The sequence below is a fragment of the Ceratosolen solmsi genome, unplaced genomic scaffold, assembly GCF_000503995.2.
Source record: "Ceratosolen solmsi marchali unplaced genomic scaffold, CerSol_1.0 scaffold10, whole genome shotgun sequence".
In the NCBI taxonomy this organism is placed as follows: domain Eukaryota; kingdom Metazoa; phylum Arthropoda; class Insecta; order Hymenoptera; family Agaonidae; genus Ceratosolen; species Ceratosolen solmsi.
Genome location: NW_011948412.1, coordinates 10061573 through 10081011, shown reverse-complemented (window position 1 = coordinate 10081011; position 19439 = coordinate 10061573). Strand labels below are relative to the sequence as shown.

At 31.4% G+C, this 19439-nt stretch overlaps 1 protein-coding gene across 1 annotated transcript; it reads left to right on the top strand.

Moving 5' to 3' along the window:
- Positions 1-1720: 1720 nt before the first annotated feature.
- LOC105359287 (multidrug resistance-associated protein 4-like) lies at positions 1721-16107 on the top strand. The gene is made up of 15 exons (XM_011495844.1): positions 1721-1878; positions 3263-3373; positions 4991-5125; positions 6423-6627; positions 7122-7344; positions 7888-8551; positions 8854-9352; positions 9585-9872; positions 10307-10536; positions 10730-11253; positions 11917-12147; positions 13352-13695; positions 14078-14323; positions 15011-15313; positions 15894-16107. Exons 1-15 carry the CDS (start codon positions 1805-1807, stop codon positions 16032-16034), a joined length of 4218 nt encoding a protein of 1405 aa, XP_011494146.1. The 5' UTR covers positions 1721-1804; the 3' UTR covers positions 16035-16107.
- Positions 16108-19439: the final 3332 nt, after the last annotated feature.

Below are 19439 nucleotides of genomic sequence, written 5' to 3'. Positions count from 1 at the left end.
CAAAATTTTGAGGAAACAATTGTTAATGGGACTTGTAAATTTACTAATCTCTTAATATCTTTAATCATAATATACTTAAATAATGTGTTACGACCGCAAGAACAAATAAGTAATAAAAAATAATTTTGTAATCAAAAACAAAACATGAGAGAGAGAGAGAGAGAGAGAGAGAGAGAGAGAGAGAGAGAGAGAAAAAAGTGTAAACGAGAAGCTCTTATTAATGACGAAAAGTTTTTAGTTGTTAATTGGAATAATAATTTCTTCACTGTTTACATAATCGATCACTTACACATATTGATTATTATTCGTAATATTATTAGGCATTTCTAAAACTCTTTTAAACGGTAATAAACAAATATAGACGATTTTTTTCATCTACATTATTAGAATTTGATTTAATAAAATAAGCCCTACATATCTAATTTTGTGACAATTTTATAGATTTCATATATTTAATAACCGTTTTTCCTTTTATTTCTCTTTTTGTAACTCTAATAATACTTGAATAGTTATTAACTTAACAGAACATTAAGTACTTTTCGTTATCGTTATGTTTTCTTATCATAAATTTTAATATTAACTGTCCTTTCTCTGTAATTTAGAATTACTATGCATCGTTAATCCAACATTAATTATATGGAATTCGTATCATCATCCTAAAACATGAAGTAGAATGACGAAAAAATTTTCCAAGAATAATATCAAGTAAGAGTGTTCCCTGTATTCGAATCACTTGACTCAATTGATCTTTATACGCAAAAGTAATTGATCGATTAATGAAAATTTACTATATTAACGCTTTGTCTATTTGTCTATTAACCAAGCTGTCGCTTACTGTAAGATTCTTTTGCTGCTTTCGCCATGTTCTGTTAGACATTAAGCATGATATATTGATTCTAAAGTACATTTGTAATTAAATAAATAAAGGGCATAAAAATCTTTTTAATGAGAATTAAATAATAAATTCAAGTAAATTATTTATATATATAAAGCAAATTGCTTACACGTGCACGATTTATTTGTTTTTCTCTACTATCGTTGAGAATAATACCAAACGACGACGATTATTTGTCTGATAAAGTCAACAAATTTTTCTTCGTTTGATAAGTGACATAGCATTTGTACACATGCATATGCATACCTTTATTGTAGTGAGAAGCTTTCATCGTAGAAGATAATTTTGCTCTGATAATTACATTTTATTTATTTTTTTTTTTTTTTTTTTTTTTTTTTTTTTTTTTTTTTTTTTGTACAAATAGGAATCCGAAAGCTCAAAGCAACAATCAATTGTGATCTGCTCAGTCGCAGTGCCGCTCAACAGCCGCCTAATACAGAAAATAGCTGAAACAATATCATATTGTAGAGAGGAAAATGTGGCAGCAATATAAATAGGCTTCAGAAATAATTTTCCACGGAAACGTCTAATGTTTCAAAATTATTGTGTGCCAAGTGATTACAATATACAAATGATTGCATAGCAAAATTAATGATAATATACTGTAGATAATAACGGGAGTTTGGAAAATTTAAGTTTTTCTTGCATTTTTACGGATTTTTTTTTTTTGTTTTTTTTCTTCTTTTTTTTTTTTTTTAATAATTTCGTATTAATAAAGTATTATGTAAAATTGTGTAAATACGAAGACTGTTATTGTTTCTTGCTTGTTTTTATTTATTTATTATTATTTGTGTTTTGTTTAAATAATAATAATAATAATAATAATAATAATAATAAAGTTAAGAATAAAAATCTAAGTGATAAATAAGTGTAAATACGTATGAGGGTCGATAAAACTTTTCAACGATCATGGACACGACTAAATCTTTCAACAATCCGAATCCACGAGAAAGTGCCAATTCAATTTCAGTTTTGGTATGGTGGTGAGTAATTTTTCACATTCCTTTGAGATTAATATAAATTTATTTTCAAATTCATTATTTCTTTCTCAATTTGTGATATAAAATTTAAATTAATCAATAGTATTCCAACAAATTAATTTCAATATACGTTCGATATGTAGAGATAAATCAATAAAACAATAAAATCTTGTAGTATGTGGGGATTGAATTGATTTTTTCGTTGTTAAATGTAATTGAAACGACAGATTTGTAGATTTGACAAAAATTTATATTTCCTACTAATAACTAAATTATCGATAGACAAATATCAACTTATAAAGTTTTGATGGCTAAAAATTTTTTTAAACTATGTATTCCAATATTTATATTTACTCATATGTAAATATTTAATTCATTTAATGAAATTGAAACGTTAGTTTTATTAGTTTTCATATTGTTCCCTATTAATAAATAAGAAAATATGTACTTCCTTTCACGAGTTAAATGATAATAGATTTAAAATAAAATTATCATAAAAAAAAAAAACTAACTGTACATTTTTACAGTAAATAATTTTTCAACCGTTTAATTCGAGAAATTGAAAACTTGTAATTACAATTTTTAATTATTTAATGAAAGGTAAACTTGATTTGGAATAGATAAAGATTCGAATATTTAAAATTCTTATTATTTTAATTGTAATGACAAAAATATACTTTATTACGTTATATTCAGACTATTCAAATAATTCAAACTCTTATTTTTATTTTTAGGGAATAGATTTATTTTTTCATTCATTTCACAATAAGAAAGTCAATATTTTTTTTTTAACATTATGTTTCAACTGGTAACTAGAAAAAATTTTTTCAACTTTTTTTTCAACTTTAAAATTTTGTATAATGAGCGTGAGCGTGGATGTTGAAGGAAAAGTAATCGATATATTAATGGAAACATTACGTTCTATAATGACTTTATTTGTTTAATGATTTGAGTCAAATTATCATAAAATTATCATAAAATTATAAATTAAGAAAGAAAAGAATTTTTTCTATTCATTCATAATTTATAAATGATGAATGCAATCGAAATCGATCGTCAATTCGAAAAAATCAGAAAATTATATTTGTAATTAATGGTTTCGGTTCTACTAGAGTTTGCATTATTCAATATATATCAACACAATGTAAGAAAACTATAATATAATAAAAAATTTAATTATTATTTACACATTGGAATTTTATATTAATAGATAAGATTTTCAGATAAGTTAAAAAAAAAAAAAAAATATTCCGTGAAGAAACATGGAATACTCAAAACATAATTTGTAAAATTCAATTCAATAAATGTCACATTGTCAAAAATTTGATAATCACTACTTTATCATCACAACTCTGATTAAAAGCTAACTATTCACTATTCATTTTAGGTGGACCCTCAGTTTATTCAAAAAAGGCTACAGAAAGATCTTAGGACCCGACGATTTATACGATCCCATACGTAGCGATAAATCCAATGTTCTAGGCGACCGTTTAGAAACGTTAGTATGACTTATCTTCTCTCCTTAATTCGAACGGTACTTTTCAAATTATTCCAACGTTCGCATGCGTAAACAAGCAAAACTGCACAATACGTAACGAGAAGCGTTGCAAGCCTCGTACAAAAAGGCGCATAAGCCGAATGCACGAAGCAGCAGCGAAGTACACCCCCCCCCCCCTCACCACCACCCATCCACCACCACTACGACATTTCAGAAACAAGTGACGTAGGCAGCTCGCGAGTACGAACATACGATGCTTATTGGCACAAAAGCGGTGATGTAAATATCATTATTGTCGGGGTTTGTTAGCCCCGCTATTTTTGGATTGGCCGCTGCCTTGGCCAGTCGTCGTACTCGCAACACTCGTTACTCGATGGACAATAATAGAGTGGTTTGCGAGTGGTAGTCATTATTGTCGTTCTTGAAGAACTTTGCTTTTGTTGACACTCGTGATTGCAATAATCTTGCCAATCAGCAAACGATGAAAATATGGAAAAATAGAAGAAGAAAAAAAGTACGCGCAAAGGACATCGTCGTTGCTTATTCATGGACATGGACATTATAACTGAGCAATCGCATGTTGCGGAAATTAATGTCGATTCTCATTGTATTCTAACTGATCTTTCCGATCTTCTCCCAATGCATCTCGACTAATGCATTTAAATTTCAATTTAATAGAGGGACTCTAGTTTCAACATCACCAACGATTTACTCATGCTGGATCATCTTCCAGAAAACATCACGATTGTTTGGGTTAAAAGGAGCCGAAAGTATTCCCCCGATGTGGCAACGAATTTCACGAACTTTACCGATTAAGATCGCTTCGCTACCGTCTGCTTAGTCACGAAATTCAGCTCTCGGGTATCGGCATCGTAATTAAAAAAAAAAAAAAAAAAAAAAAAAAAAAAAAAAAAAAAAAAAAAAAAACTTACAATTTCACTATTACCGCTCGATATTGACTGGCTCTTCTTCAGCATCGTACTTTAGCTTGTCCATAATTATAAATAAACACTGCATTTAAATCGATATGTTACTTCAATTAATCTCGCTCTATTATCTCGTAAAGTGCCGAATTTTATTACATTGTCGGATCGACGAGATTCTTCCATAAGACATAAATTTTTTTTTATTATCTTTCGCCGGAGTGGTTTTTTTTTTTTTTCGACATGATGTTCCGATTACGTTTAGCGAAGGACTTATCTCTAAAATCATTGAGTCTACTTCACTCTACATTTTATTCTTATTGTTGATATTTTGATATTAGACAGTAGAGCTCCGTTCATAAAACTAGAGCTATTAATAATTCTTTACAAAATTGCATTCGTCAGTTTTACGATTTTAAATTGTCCAAACCTGTCGTTCGAACCTTTTATGAATGACAATTAATTTCAATATTAAATGCATTATTGTTTTAACCAGCAAAGGACATTATTTTATTCGGCTTGTAAGACCGTAGAAGATGGTGCGTGGGAGGTCACTATTAGAATTAATCGTCTAAATTTCTATTGATCGTTATGTAAAAGAAAAAAGAAGAAGAGAAAAATTATAAAATATTACTTTAATTTGGTCATGTATTTTGTCATAGAAAGCTTTATATCGAACAACATATGTTTACAGGCAGTGGAAAGCAGAATTACAAAAGGCAAGAAAAGGAAAACGATATCCAAGCCTACTTAAAACAATTTTGCGAACTTTTATTTTCGAGTGTTTCATACTCGGGTGCGTTCAAATACTCAATGAATTTGTACTGAGGTATGACAACTATGTATTTTCCGATCTTTATATTACGAAAACCCTATTTGTTTATTATATTATCATAGTTAAAGCATTTTATTGCCTTGCTCTAGTATTATGCTATTAATCGTGTTTTTAATCCTGCAAGATAATTGTTGTTTTTGAGACGAATAATTTCACATTGGAAATCTTGTAAGATTCGTGTGAAAATCTATTGTTTTTTTGTTTATTTATTTATTTTTGTTTTTTTTTTTTTTTTGTTTTGTTTTCGTTCGTTAAACACGTTCCCTCTTTATAATTGATTATATAATATAATATAATTGTATACGCATTAATGCAACATTTAAATGAAATAAAAAGCCTCAATTTATAATATAAACTAATATTTTTCAATCGCATAAATACTTCTTTTTTAATAAGGAAAAAGTTGCTGAAATTTATTTGAAAATTCACCTTTAAAATTGCTATAAAACTCATGATTATTATTATTATTATTGTTATTATTATTATTATTATTATTAATGTTTTTTTTGTTGTTGTTATTGTTGTTGTTGTTGTTGTATTATTATATTATTATTATTATTATTATTATTATTATTGTTGATGTTATTAACTAGTTAATTATGTGCTTGCTGACATTTTAGTGATTCGGGAAATTGTTTATTACATCTTTTTTCTAAATTCATTGAAAAAATGTTATTATTTTATTAATTACGTACACTTGTAGTTAGTAAAAAACTTATGTTTATCAATTTTATCTTACCGAGTCTTTAGCCACTTAATTCCTTTTTTTTTTTTCACATTGACTTAATCTAACATAAGATCTTCTTCGTTACACAATGACTTGTTCTATAAAATCTCAATGTGCCACTAATTTTCTTATAATTTTTTTTACATGTGAAACGATAAGATATTTTTTTCTTTTTCTTTTTTTCTTTTTTTTATGGAAATTTTATTTACGGTGTAGAAAATCTCTATTTCATATCAAGAGTATATAAAATAATATATTTGTAAAAGAAAATTTTATATATTATAAACAATTGTAATTATAAATTATTACAATCGGTATGATTAAATATTTCGCTGTTAATCGTTTTTATTGTAAATTAAGGCGTACGTATACAACATTTACTTATAAAACAATGCTTTTCTTTCTTCATTCTTTTTTTTTTTTTTTTTTTTTTTTTTTTTTTTGTTTTTTGTTTGTTTGTTCGTTTGTTTGTTTTAAATCAAATTAAGCTTAATAATATTCGGCTATCTATAATGAACAAATTATATTGATAAATGAGCAATTAATAATTTATAATCTCCGTAGGTTAGGAACGCCGATACTTTTAGGTGCTCTTCTACAATATTTTAAGCCCGAGCCAACCACAACTTACGAGGCGGCATTGATTTATGCCGGTGGAATTTCAATTGCAACAGCCATTAATGTGATAACTATAAATCAACATATTTTTGGTGCATTCCATTTAGGTGGAAGAGTTAGAATAGCCGTGTGCTCCGTTGTGTATAGAAAGGTTATAGGAACATTTATTTTTTCTTTTTATCAAACTATTAATAGATATGATAATAAATCAACAATTTAGTAATTTTAATTTCAATTGCAATAATGGATTATGTATCTTTATTATTATGTATCTGTAAACGTAAATATTACAAACAAACAGCAAGAAGCATCTTATGAAAATTCATGATTAATTGATTTTTTTCTTTCTTTTTTTTCCTTTCATTATTTTATTTTCTTGTCAACCATTTGATTGATTTGTATATTGTGTCCTTATTTGGCATTCAAAGAGTGTGGCCATTAAAAAGGAAAAAGAAAAAGAAAAATCCATAAGGAAATGTGATGAACTGATTAATCATAATGTGATTTATACGTGACTTATATCAAGTATATAAAGCCATTAAGAATGAAGCATATTTATTGATTTCACTCGTGAAAAACCATTGACATTGGATGATTTACCAATAGTTAAATTTTTTTTTTTTTTTTTTTTTTCTAAAAAAACAGGCGCTTTCCTTAAGTAACTCGGCGCTCGGTGACACAGCTCCAGGTAAAATAGTGAATTTAGTGGCCAACGATGTCAATCGATTCGATCTCGTTTTCGTTTTCTTACATCACATGTGGTCGGCCCCGCTCTCAGCTTTGGTAATTGCATATTTCCTATACCATGCAGCTGGCTATGCTGGGATTATCGGAATTATCGCCGTCTTCATTGTCGTCCCAATTCAAGGTATGTTTTCGATGGGACAATACTTTAAGGGATTAATGGGAAACTTAACTTCAGCCCATGGTTTATACAAAAATGTTTAATATAAAATCGAATTTTCACTGATATTTTCAATCGAGTCGTCATACCTTTATAATAATAATTTATAATAATAATACAAACAAAAACAAAAACAAAGACAAAAAAAGATTTGACCAAATATCAAGCTAATGCCTGTGTTAAAAGTTATTGATAATATTCGATAATGAGCAAACGTCAAATATCTATTTGGAGAATGAACGAGAGAGAAAGTAGGACGGTAAATTAAATCATTAAAGGATACGTCAATTCGTTGCATTTATCGTTGTTGTCGTTGTTATTATCATCATTATAATCAATGAACCTAGAATGATAGTATTTGGTATGCTTTAAAGACAAAAATGACAGGTATAATATAGTATCCTCGTGGCATAACAATTACTTGTTACGTTAGTTCATCTACATTTTATTAGCTCCAAGGTCGTATTAATTGCGAATGGTTTGACATTTGGTTTGGCTATGTTTCAGCCTATACCGGCAAACTCTCGTCCAAATTCCGACTACAGACGGCTATCAAGACAGACGAGCGCGTACGTCTGATGGACGAAATAATATCCGGAGTCCAGGTGATAAAGATGTACGCGTGGGAGAAGCCGTTCTGCGCCCTCATCGAGCTGGCTCGGCGGCTCGAGCTCAAGGGCGTCACAAAGAGCTCCTACATCCGCGGCATATACATGACCTTCAATATATTCACCACGCGAATGGCCTTGTACTGTACCCTGGTGGCGATGTTGCTCTCGGGCGATAGACTGTCCGCCGATACCGTATTTGTATTCTCGGCCTACTTCGCCATACTCGCGCACACGATGTCCGGGATGTTCGTGCGGGGCGTCGCCGAGATCGCCGAGTGCATGGTCGCGGTAAACAGGCTCCAGACCTTCCTCACCTACGAGGAGTTCGAGTCAGGTAACGTCACCAGCGATTTTCTCTTATCGACCTCGAACGGCACCATCAACTCCGACTCGCGGTACAGCTCGATCAAGGCCTCTAAGCAGGATCTTCCCTATATCGACGAGGACGTTAATCATGACGAGGGATCGAGCGATAAAAGGAGGCAGAGCTACGTCCTCGCCAGCGAGCTATTAAAGAGGAATTCCGAGGATACCGATAGCAAGAATTCTAATAATACAAAGTGAGTCTCTCTCTCTCTCTCTCTCTCTCTCTCTCTCTCTCTCTCTTCTCTTTCACGATATATAATTTTAATTTAGACTCTGTAATATAGAATTCGTGTACCGATCGCGTGAAACTCTATAATAATTCGATAGTTGTTGAACTCTAGAATAATAATCGTACATAATATCTAAAATATCGTCGAAATTTAGAATGATATTAAAAATAAAAAAAAAAAAAAAAAAAAAAAAGATCGGTGATAAGTATAAGTATTAATAATAATAATAATAATAGTAATACAGCTTTGAAATTGTTATTATGCAGTCATGACGAGGTTCGTGACGAGTTGTATAGCGTGAAGCTGAAGCACGTCACGGCCAAATGGGATTTGCACTCATCTGAGACGACCACCCTTGACAATATCAATGTTAAAATTGAGAGGGGAAAGATGTATATAGTGATTGGAATGGTCGGCTCGGGGAAGACATCGCTCTTATCGACGATTCTGGGCGAATTACATCTACTTCAGGGTGCCGTGCGAGTCAAGGGTGGCATTAGTTACGCGAGCCAAGATGCCTGGGTCTTCGGTGCGAGCGTTCGACAGAATATTGTCTTTGGTCAGGAGTTCGATAGGCAAAGGTACCAAAAGGTCGTCAAGGTCTGCGCCCTCCTCAAGGACTTCAAGCAGTTCCCCCAGGGCGACCAGACGATCGTAGGAGAGAGAGGCAGTTCGCTTTCAGGTGGGCAGAGGGCGAGAATCAATTTGGCAAGAGCCGTTTACCGACAAGCAGATATTTACTTATTAGATGATCCACTGAGCGCTGTAAGATTTTGTTTTTTTTTTTTTACAAAAAAAAAAAAAGATTCTCCTCTTAAATATAAGACGTTACACCGAATTCATAACAATTCATAAAGATCACGACGTTTCTCTTGCGCACGATCTACGTACAACCGATCGCGCCTGTATTTGCCTAAATACGTACAATAGCAATTTTATGTAACGTATGCATTTACGCATGTGCGCGGGTGTGTTTGTATTTTTTATTAAATTATAGGTCGACACTCACGTTGGAAAGCATCTGTTCGAGGAATGCTTGCAAAGGTATTTGAATACCAAAACGCGTATACTAGCAACGCACCAACTGCAATATATCAAGAATGCCGATTCTATTATTCTCATGGAGCAAGGAAAAATACGGCAATATTCGGATTATCGTGAATTGCTCGATAAGCATCCGGAGTACAGTAGTCTAATAGCCGAAGAGAGGAGAGGAGAGACGAGTAACGAGTCTTCGATCGATGTATCGCACATTAGACGTCAATTCTCTTCGTCGAGCACTAGGGTAATTTAATCGAAAACTTTAATAGAGAGAGACCACCTACCACCTACCACCTACCACCTATCACCTACCACCTACCACCTACCACCTATCACCTACCACCTACCACCTACCACCTATCACCTACCACCTACCACCTACCACCTATCACCTACCACCTACCACCTACCACCTATCACCTACCACCTACCACCTACCACCTATCACCTACCACCTACCACCTACCACCTACCACCTACCACCTACCACCTACCACCTATCCCCAATAGACAGAGACCGTTTTTAATCTCTCATCCTTATACTTAACGATCTTCCACCCCCCCCCCCACCTACCACCTATCCCCAACCAAATACCAAATACCAAATAGCCAAGCTCGATGATGAAATATAATGAAAATTCTCTAATATCCATAATTGATAATTGTTTTATCGAACAGAGTCGAACGCCCGACGCCAGTGTCATTGACTCTGACGCGGAAGACGAAGAGGATGATGCAGCACAGTTGGCAGATTTCATCGAAGGCACCTCTCGTGGTACCGTAAAAGGAAGCATCATATTAAATTATTTCAGAGCCGGCTTGAGTTTTCTATTTGCCTCGGTATTGATCTTCCTTTTCCTCCTAACTCAATTTATGGCCAATTTCAATGACTACTTCATCCCAGTGCTGTACGTATTGCGCCCGACCATTTAATACTTAATATTAACAAGGCTAATCGTAATCGCTATATAATAGGCCAATAATTATGGAAATTGTCTATTGAATTGTATTATGGTGTAGCGAATGGGGGTATTACGTTGAAGCAAACTCGGCCAAAATTGCGACTAAACGATAGGCGGTTGAAATCGCTTTGGATTTCAGGGTCACGGCCGAAGAATCCCGAGCTTTTTACGCGGACCAGCGCAAACACGAGGCCAATAATTCGACGTTTTCCATTAACAAGAGCATGACGATAATAGAGGAAAGCAAAATCCTCGCTGTGGAGCAGTACATTTACATCTACACGCTGATCGTCGTTGCCGTCTTCGTGATCGGTATAACTCGCTCGTTCGCCTTCTACAATGTTTGCATGCGCTGCAGCCAGCGCTTGCACGACCTCGTATTCGGAGCCCTCATCCGGGCGAGCATGCGATTCTTCGACACCAATCCAAGTGGTAGGATCCTCAATCGCTTCTCCAAAGATATGGGCGCGATCGACGAGCTCCTGCCTAAGGCTATACTCGACTCGGCACAGATTATACTTATGATGTTTGGCTCGCTTATCGTCGTCTCGATTATCAATCCGATCTTTCTAGTGCCCATTATTTTTATCGCGTTCATCTTCTATTGGATAAGGAAGATTTATTTGAAGACCAGTAAGAATATCAAGAGACTCGAGGGAATGAGTAAGTAATTAATATATTATGCTGATTAATATACAGTCCGTTCGATAAATAATATGCAAATATCTCGGCCACTCGGATTATCGATAATTATTCGCCTCAATTTGCCTTAAAGCATTATACTATAGTAGCATCAGTAATTGTATAATTATTGAAATTTAAACCTTAAATATACGCATCTCTCGACTATTACTATAAATTTTATAAATTTAGCGTAACTCTATGTTGAGCCAACAAAAACAAAAACGAAACAAAAAACAAAACAAAAAAAAACAAATAAAACAACAACAACAACAACGACGACGACGACGACGACGACGACGACGACGACGACGACGACGACGACGACGACGACGACGACGACGACGACGACGACGACGACGACGACGACGACGACGACGACGACGACGACGACGACGACGACAACGACAACGACAACGACAACAACAAAATCAAAATCAAAAAAAAAAAAAATCAAAAAGAAAAAGAAAGAAAGAAAAAAAGTAAGAAAAACCATAATAGCTCGAGTACTTTTCTTCGCAGTATTACTAATCGAAATTAAGCATTAACGATTATTAACGATAGCCACATTACTTGGTGGGCAAATATTGCGATTTAATGACAATATTACATCGTCTAATATTAGATAATAATTATTTTCTACAGCACGATCTCCAGTTTTCACGCACTTGAATGCAACACTCAATGGACTGACAACCATAAGAGCTTATAAAGCGGAAAAAATTCTTAAAAAGGAGTTTGACAAATTTCAAGACATACACACCTCTTCATGGTACATGTTCATCGCAACCAGTACCGCTTTTGGCTTCTCGTTGGATATATTCTGCTTCATCTTTACCACTTTAGTCACCTTCAGCTTTCTCCTGCTCAAAGAAAGTAAGCAATTGTAGATGTAATTTCGTCATTGACATGTTTTTACAAATTTTCATAAATTATTAGTTAAAAGTGGGGTTTTTTTTTTTTTTTTTTTTTTTTTTCGTTTGTTTGTTTATTTGTTCGTTCGTTTCTTATGATGATATTAAGCATGTAAAAGTTTGTAATGTAATTGATATTGTGCGGTGGTAGGGTTTCTTTTTCTTATTTATTAGAAATTTATGTAAATTGAAGATAAGCGCGAGAGATTATCAGAGCCAAGCTCTGCGACCGGATAGAATAATAATAAAAAAAAATACCTAACTACCTATGAAACAACTATACAACATTTACATGGACTACTCGTTCGATTAGTTGACTTGTTCTTTCATTATGATACAATCATTTTTTGTTACATTTTTTTTTTGTTTTATTTTTTGTTTTTGGTTTATTTTTCTCTCTCTCGTTGATATCGATTATCTATTAAAATCTCATAATTATTTGATCTTTGCTAGTTCTATAAATGCAATATTCAAGAGCATGCATATAGGTAAGTAACTTAATTATTTTTACACCAATTAATATTATAAATAATGAATGGTTTACCTGAAGAGGGTGAAATGAAAAATTTTATATCATTAAGTTTTTGGTTTTGCGTAGCGTAAATGACTCCCATCATAAAATTATGACGAAACATTATATTTGACATTTGACGCTACAAGTCTTATTCTATTAATTTCCTATGCAATCTTACGTTACATTCTGAATCGAAAGTAACATTCTTTTAAGACGAGTTTAAAGTAATTTTTGTCAAATTAGTTATTGCAGGTAGTGTAGTAGATTAAAAATTTTTTATTAATAAAAATATATGCATGTATCGACATGATTTACTTTGGATCTTTTATACGATCTCGCTTAAGTACTCCATTATTATTTATAATTTACAAGGATTGTTATGCTTAGGAACTCTTGATTGCCGTATCATACATTACCCAGTCGATCTATCGGCTCGTTTTAATGTCATTATTGGTGGTATTAGTCTCGAATCCCTTAATAATGAATTTTAATACTTTGGAATAAGTCAGATTGCATAAAGTTTGCGGGCCTCGTTTGTACAGGCAATGATCAGTCGACGTCACTCAGACCTTAAACAAGAGCTAAAACGAACATTGATAAGGTCAAGCGACAAAGTCTTGACGATGATTGACTAATGAAAGGTTTTACTTAGCGTTCACCGGTGGCCAAGTGGGCTTGGCCATAACCCAAGTGATGGCGATGACGGGTATGATACAATGGGGGATACGACAGAGCGTCGAAGTGACGAATCAAATGATGTCGGTCGAGCGGATACTCGAGTACACGGAATTGGTACCCGAGTCAAATCTCCGTGATATGGGCACGATGACCAAGAGGAAAAAGAGGAAGCAGGTGCAGGAGAATATGCTGATCGAGACGCCAGACGATTGGCCGAACCAAGGCCACGTCGAATTCAAAAATGTGTATATGCGTTACTCGGAGGATGATGCGCCGGTACTTAAGGGCCTAACAATGTCGATTCGGCCGAGTGATAAGGTGTGTACATTTTTTCATGTGAATTAATTTTCTCGCGCAATACAATGAACAAGGATGATTAATTAATTATCTAAAGGAAGCAAATGCACAAAGTTATCAAAGATTATTAAAAAAGGCTGTCTAACGATTTTATACTCTTACTCTTGTTTATTACAGAAATTCAATTGGTCTCTCTCTCTCTCTCTCTCTCTCTCTCTCTCTATCTCTATCTCTATCTCTATCTCTCTTTAATGCAAACACATTTCCATATTGTATGAAATTAAAACTAGTAATTTTTTTATTTTTTTTTTTTTTTGTTCAATTGTAACTGTACAATATACTTGAAACGCAAGCCTCTAATTATTTCGAATTAATAGTATTTGCAATGAAATTTTAATTGCAGGTAGGAATCGTAGGGAGAACGGGTGCTGGAAAGTCCTCCTTGATTTCTGCCTTATTTAGATTGGCTAAAGTGGAAGGTGTTATAGAAATCGATGGAATTAATACTGGCAATATAGCATTGGAAGATTTAAGAAAACATATTTCTATTATACCACAAGATCCTGTTTTATTTTCCGGCACATTGCGTCGGAATTTAGATCCATTCGATGAATTTGCCGACAAAGTTTTATGGGATGTCTTGGAGGAGGTATGAAAAATCGGTCGTTAAACATTAACTTAATATATTATTAATTATTATTATCATCGACATGCTCATTATTATTGATTGCCATTACTATGAAAAATATAAATATATATATATATATATATATAGAAAAACATTACAAAGAAAATATTTTCCTGCAATTTGACATAGTAATGCTAATGATCATGAAAATCGTCAATCTTGTAATTTTCTCTTTCACAATCAAATATCACCATTCTTTCGACTTTCGTCTCCCAATTTCTAAAAGTATTTTTACTTTTCGCGCATATATAAAATGGCATAATTGCTTTAACCTGCTCTATTATTAGAATGAGATTTTTTCAACGCTCATTTACATTGAAAGTACTCGCGACCGTTATGTAAAAGTAAAGAAAATTATTGAAGCAAATTCGTAGTGGAAAAAAAAGAAAAAAAAAACGAAAAAGTGAAATGAATGAAATTATCATACGCGTCATTCATGACGTCGTGGTAATATTATCGGCTTATAATATATTTTTATAATCTTGGAATGTGGTGCGGTAGTTGGCTCCGGTCGTGTTTTTTAACGAAATTCCCAAAGCCGCGGACACTTGGTGCCCTAATGCCACCATCCCAGTTACGCCAGTCTCGTTTAAAATTAAAATCGCTCCTCGATAAAAAAAAAAATCTCTGTTCGCGGCAAACGCCAAGGTCGAGCTGAAGGACGCGGTAATGGCAAGTGGCAATGGGCTGTACAATCGGGTCCTCGACCGGGGCTCGAATTACAGTGTCGGCCAGCGGCAGATGATCTGCCTGGCCCGGGCGATCCTGCGCAACAATAAGATCCTAATGCTGGACGAGGCCACGGCCAACGTCGACCCACAGACGGACTCGCTCATACAGCGCACCATACGCAACAAGTTCGCGCCCTGCACCGTACTAACCATCGCCCACAGGCTCAATACCATTATGGACAGCGACAAAGTGTTGGTCATGGATAGGGGTCGTCTTGTTGTAAGTACATTTGAGTTGGCAGACGGTTTGTTTTGTTTTTTTTTTTTTTTTTTGATTTTTTTTTTGTCTTTAAACTTTGGTCGAGATCGGGTAGCGGGACGACTGCCGCTGAGTTTGCACACGTTAATAATTATTTATTCGTTTCTTTCGATCGTTTGACGTTGATTGACGTATCGCGAATTTGCCGGCATGTAAGATGCGCCTATTTAAATTTATTCGCTTATTCAAACGAAACTTATCGATATGAATAAAATCATCTTGTACGTGGGATATTTAACTTCGCTTTATAAATCGATACTCTCGGCAGAGTATTGCAAGTTGGACGTAAGTAATGTAAGGAAAAATTACGCTCATTTAAATGAAATACAATGCTGACATTTTATTGCTTTGAAATAAGTTTTACGTTGTAGACGAAAGGCAGCATTGCGTTTGAAATAACGAGAACAACAGGCAGAGACAGTTTTTAATAAATGTTCCATGGTCTTAATATTTTTTCTTTCCTTCTTTCTTTCTTTCATTCTTTCTTTCATTCATTCATTCTTTCTTTCTTTCTTTCTTTCTTTCTTTCTTTTGTTTTCAGGAATTTGATCATCCACACATTTTATTACAAAACGAGTACGGACAATTCACATCGTTAGTGAAGGAAACGGGACGCGCCATGTACGAACAGCTTTTCAAAGTTGCGAGCCAGGCTTATTATGCCAAGCGCACGGAAACATAATAATGCTGACTTTTACATCTCGTTATTGTTACAAATTTACCAAGAAATCGTATGATATGTTCAATTAAACAAAAACTCTTCATCTATCGTTCGTCTATTAAGCGATGGCTTAAATCTGAAAGCTCTCATCTGAAACAAATTCATTGCCAAGTAATGACTTTTGCCATTACTTATTTACAATTAAAAAAAAAAAAGAAAGAAAAAGAAAAGAAAAGAAAAAAATTATCGCATCAGACAGAATATTACTTCGAAACAATACTTCATTTAAGTAGATAAAATTTCATTAAATTTCGATGTTAGGAAATTTTTCATTTCTAAAAAACCAAAAATAATTTCACAAATCTTTATTAAATAAAAGGTAATTATATTACACGAGCGAGTAAATATTATTCTTATAGCATCATCAACTATCTTCCTTCATTATAACTTATGATTGATTACATTGATCGAAATTTGTGGGACGTTAAAATAATTTCAACGCACTTGAAACAATTGTTTGCTAATTTTCTTATACATAGATAAATATTCTATAAAATGAATAGTTTGGTGCATTGATAATTCATATATTAATAAATAATGTTAAATATAAATCTTTCATTATAAAAAATGCCCTTAAAATTAATGTTTTTCATCCTTTGGTAGGCCTAGTTAGTGGTTAAGTAGTATTATATTTTAATTAATATTTTATAAAATTTTTTAAAAATTCTTAAATCTTGTAGCTATCACCATTTAGTTATCAAAATGCTTTAATCTAAGATTCTATACTATTAATATAAATATATTAATATATATATATATATATATACAAAGTTTCTGGATTGTTAATTATTTGAACAAAGTTTTTGTCTTTTAATATAAAATAATGAATTTAAGATGTAATAATAAAACATTGCGATTAAATTAAACAAGTAATAATTTGGATAAATATTATAGAATTTTGAATAACTTATGAATCACATCAATTTTTTATTAAATGAGCAATTATAAAACTACAATTAACAATTAATAATGAAAAATTTCTACATTAGTTCGAAAACCATATATTTTTAAGCCATTTATAGATATTTACATTTACATTATAAAATTTGTATAAGCAGTTTATTTCAAATCAAAGGAAAAATCATTTGGAATAATCAGTAACTGATTTTTTCAAGTAAATTTTAGGAAACACCGTCAAAGAAAATCACAATGTTTTAATCTTGAAGATTTTTTATAATTATAATTTACCTAATTATCAGTTTAATTTTAATTTAATTATAGTAATAAAATATTTTAAAAATTTATCTGTTAAAAGTTAAAGCAAATATTCAATATATATTATTTGAATGATTATATATTAACAAATCTACATTAATAATTTAATAATTCATATTTATATGATACCATTAAATACAAAGATGTAATGTAATTTAATATCTAATGTAATTTAAGTTATATATGTGTGTGTGTGTGTGTGTGTGTGTTAAAAGAGGATGTTTATTAAAATTAAGATATTTCGAAATTAGGATTTAAAGAAATTCGAAATTATTATATTTATAGACAATAGTTTTTAAAAAAAATTTTAAGAAAAAGCCAATCAGGATAATCAGGAAACTGAAAAATTCATATTGCATAAAGAATCCATGTTATTATTATACAGAATTTATACTAAAAATTATGCAAGTATTATAAATATACTCCACTAGAAAAACATTGATTTGTTATTCAATTAATCAAAAGTTATTTATATAGTGTCATTAATTTTCTTATGTTTCTAATTAAAGCCTTAATAATTGTCTATTATTAATGCTATAAAATCTCATTTTTGTATCAATGTTATTGTATTAAAAACATTTCTATTTTCTTATTCTATTACTTAAGGATTTTTATAATATAGAATATCGTAATCTGATAATCAATTTTATTATATAAACATTTTCTATTTTCTTATTCTATTTAAAAAATTTTATATCGTAAAATATAATAGTCTAATAATGTAAATATAATTACAATCTTTCAGGAAGCTTCAAACTACTTCTAATGCATAACTTTACAGAACTTAAAGTTTTTGCGATAATATATTACTTATTTTTATAATAATTTTAAAAAAAAAAAAAAAAAAAAAAAAAAAAAATAAGCTAAATAAGCCGTCAAAATGATCTAATACTTTAAAGTTTACTTTGAGAACATCGTTATAAGCCTAATACAATTATATAAATATATATATATATATATATATATTTTTTTTTTTCAGAAAACTTTTATACATACTTCTGAATATATTTATATAAATACAACATAAATCGTACTTATATTAATATCATTTATGGTATTAATAAATATTAATATTAAACTATATTATACGTGTGTATGTGTGCGTATGAATGCACATGGGTATACATACATATATATATTTATATATATATGTACTCGATGCGTATGCTTATTATATTAAAATTAATCGTCACGTTAAATCTATGTACATAAATGCAAATTATTCTGTGAAAATATCTTTATTGTATAACAAATAAAATAAATTTACTATATCAATAATGGTTTTCAAATTTAAAAAATTCAACTTTTTTATAATCAGAATTTTTATTTCGTTACAGATATGCAGACGAATACAGATTTTATAAAATCAATTTTTGCATGAATATAAAAAATGTAGACATGCAAAAGTTGGATATACTTGTGCTGATTGATGCAAATTCATTTTACAGTTCATCAAATTAGTTATTAATTTTAGATAAATTTTATGAAACAAAAAATAATACAGTCGTAAAATGATTTTGTAACTATATATGCACATTTTTAAATTAATTATTAATACACAGGCTTTATACATTAAATCACATTGAAATATATGATGCGACGTATCATCATCAATAGGTTCATAAAATTATTACTCTTGTTATCAGACTATAAAGTTTTATCACTTTCTTTAAGATCTATTGCACGTTTTTCAATTTATATACAAAGTAAAGTGTAAAATATTTGTCTCCGTGTCTTAAATAAACAATGTTTTTTTTTATTATTCATTAGTATTTATATATAAAATTTCATTTATTTGTTTTCTGTCATGCCATTCCACGTCGTGAGTAAATGAATGTATGGCTAAGAAATAATTGAATGGAGTATTTTTTTTATTTTAGTTGAAGAGATATTTTGCAAAAGGAGTACTAGCTTCAATTGTAATTTATATTACTATTTAATGATGAACACTGATGCTGTCTAATATTTGTCATTTTATCTACAATCATTGCAGAAGGCATCAGTTCCTAGACATTTCTTAGATGCAAACGTTTTAAGAAAACAGTTGTTTCATTTTGTACACACTCTACCGACCTGACATTCACTGAATTTAAATAATAAAGATTCAAACAAACATTGAAATTAAATGATTGAAAATTAATTGCTTAAAAT

What these genes read in the sequence shown, in the direction of transcription:
- LOC105359287 (XM_011495844.1), top strand. Translation starts at nt 1,805, where the DNA reads ATGGACACGACTAAATCTTTCAACAATCCGAATCCACGAGAAAGTGCC. An exon ending in CTAGGCGACCGTTTAGAAAC is followed by an intron (nt 3,374 to 4,990) that starts GTTAGTATGACT and finishes ATATGTTTACAG; the next exon opens with GCAGTGGAAAGCAGAATTAC. An exon ending in TCTCTTCGTCGAGCACTAGG is followed by an intron (nt 9,873 to 10,306) that starts GTAATTTAATCG and finishes TTTATCGAACAG; the next exon opens with AGTCGAACGCCCGACGCCAG.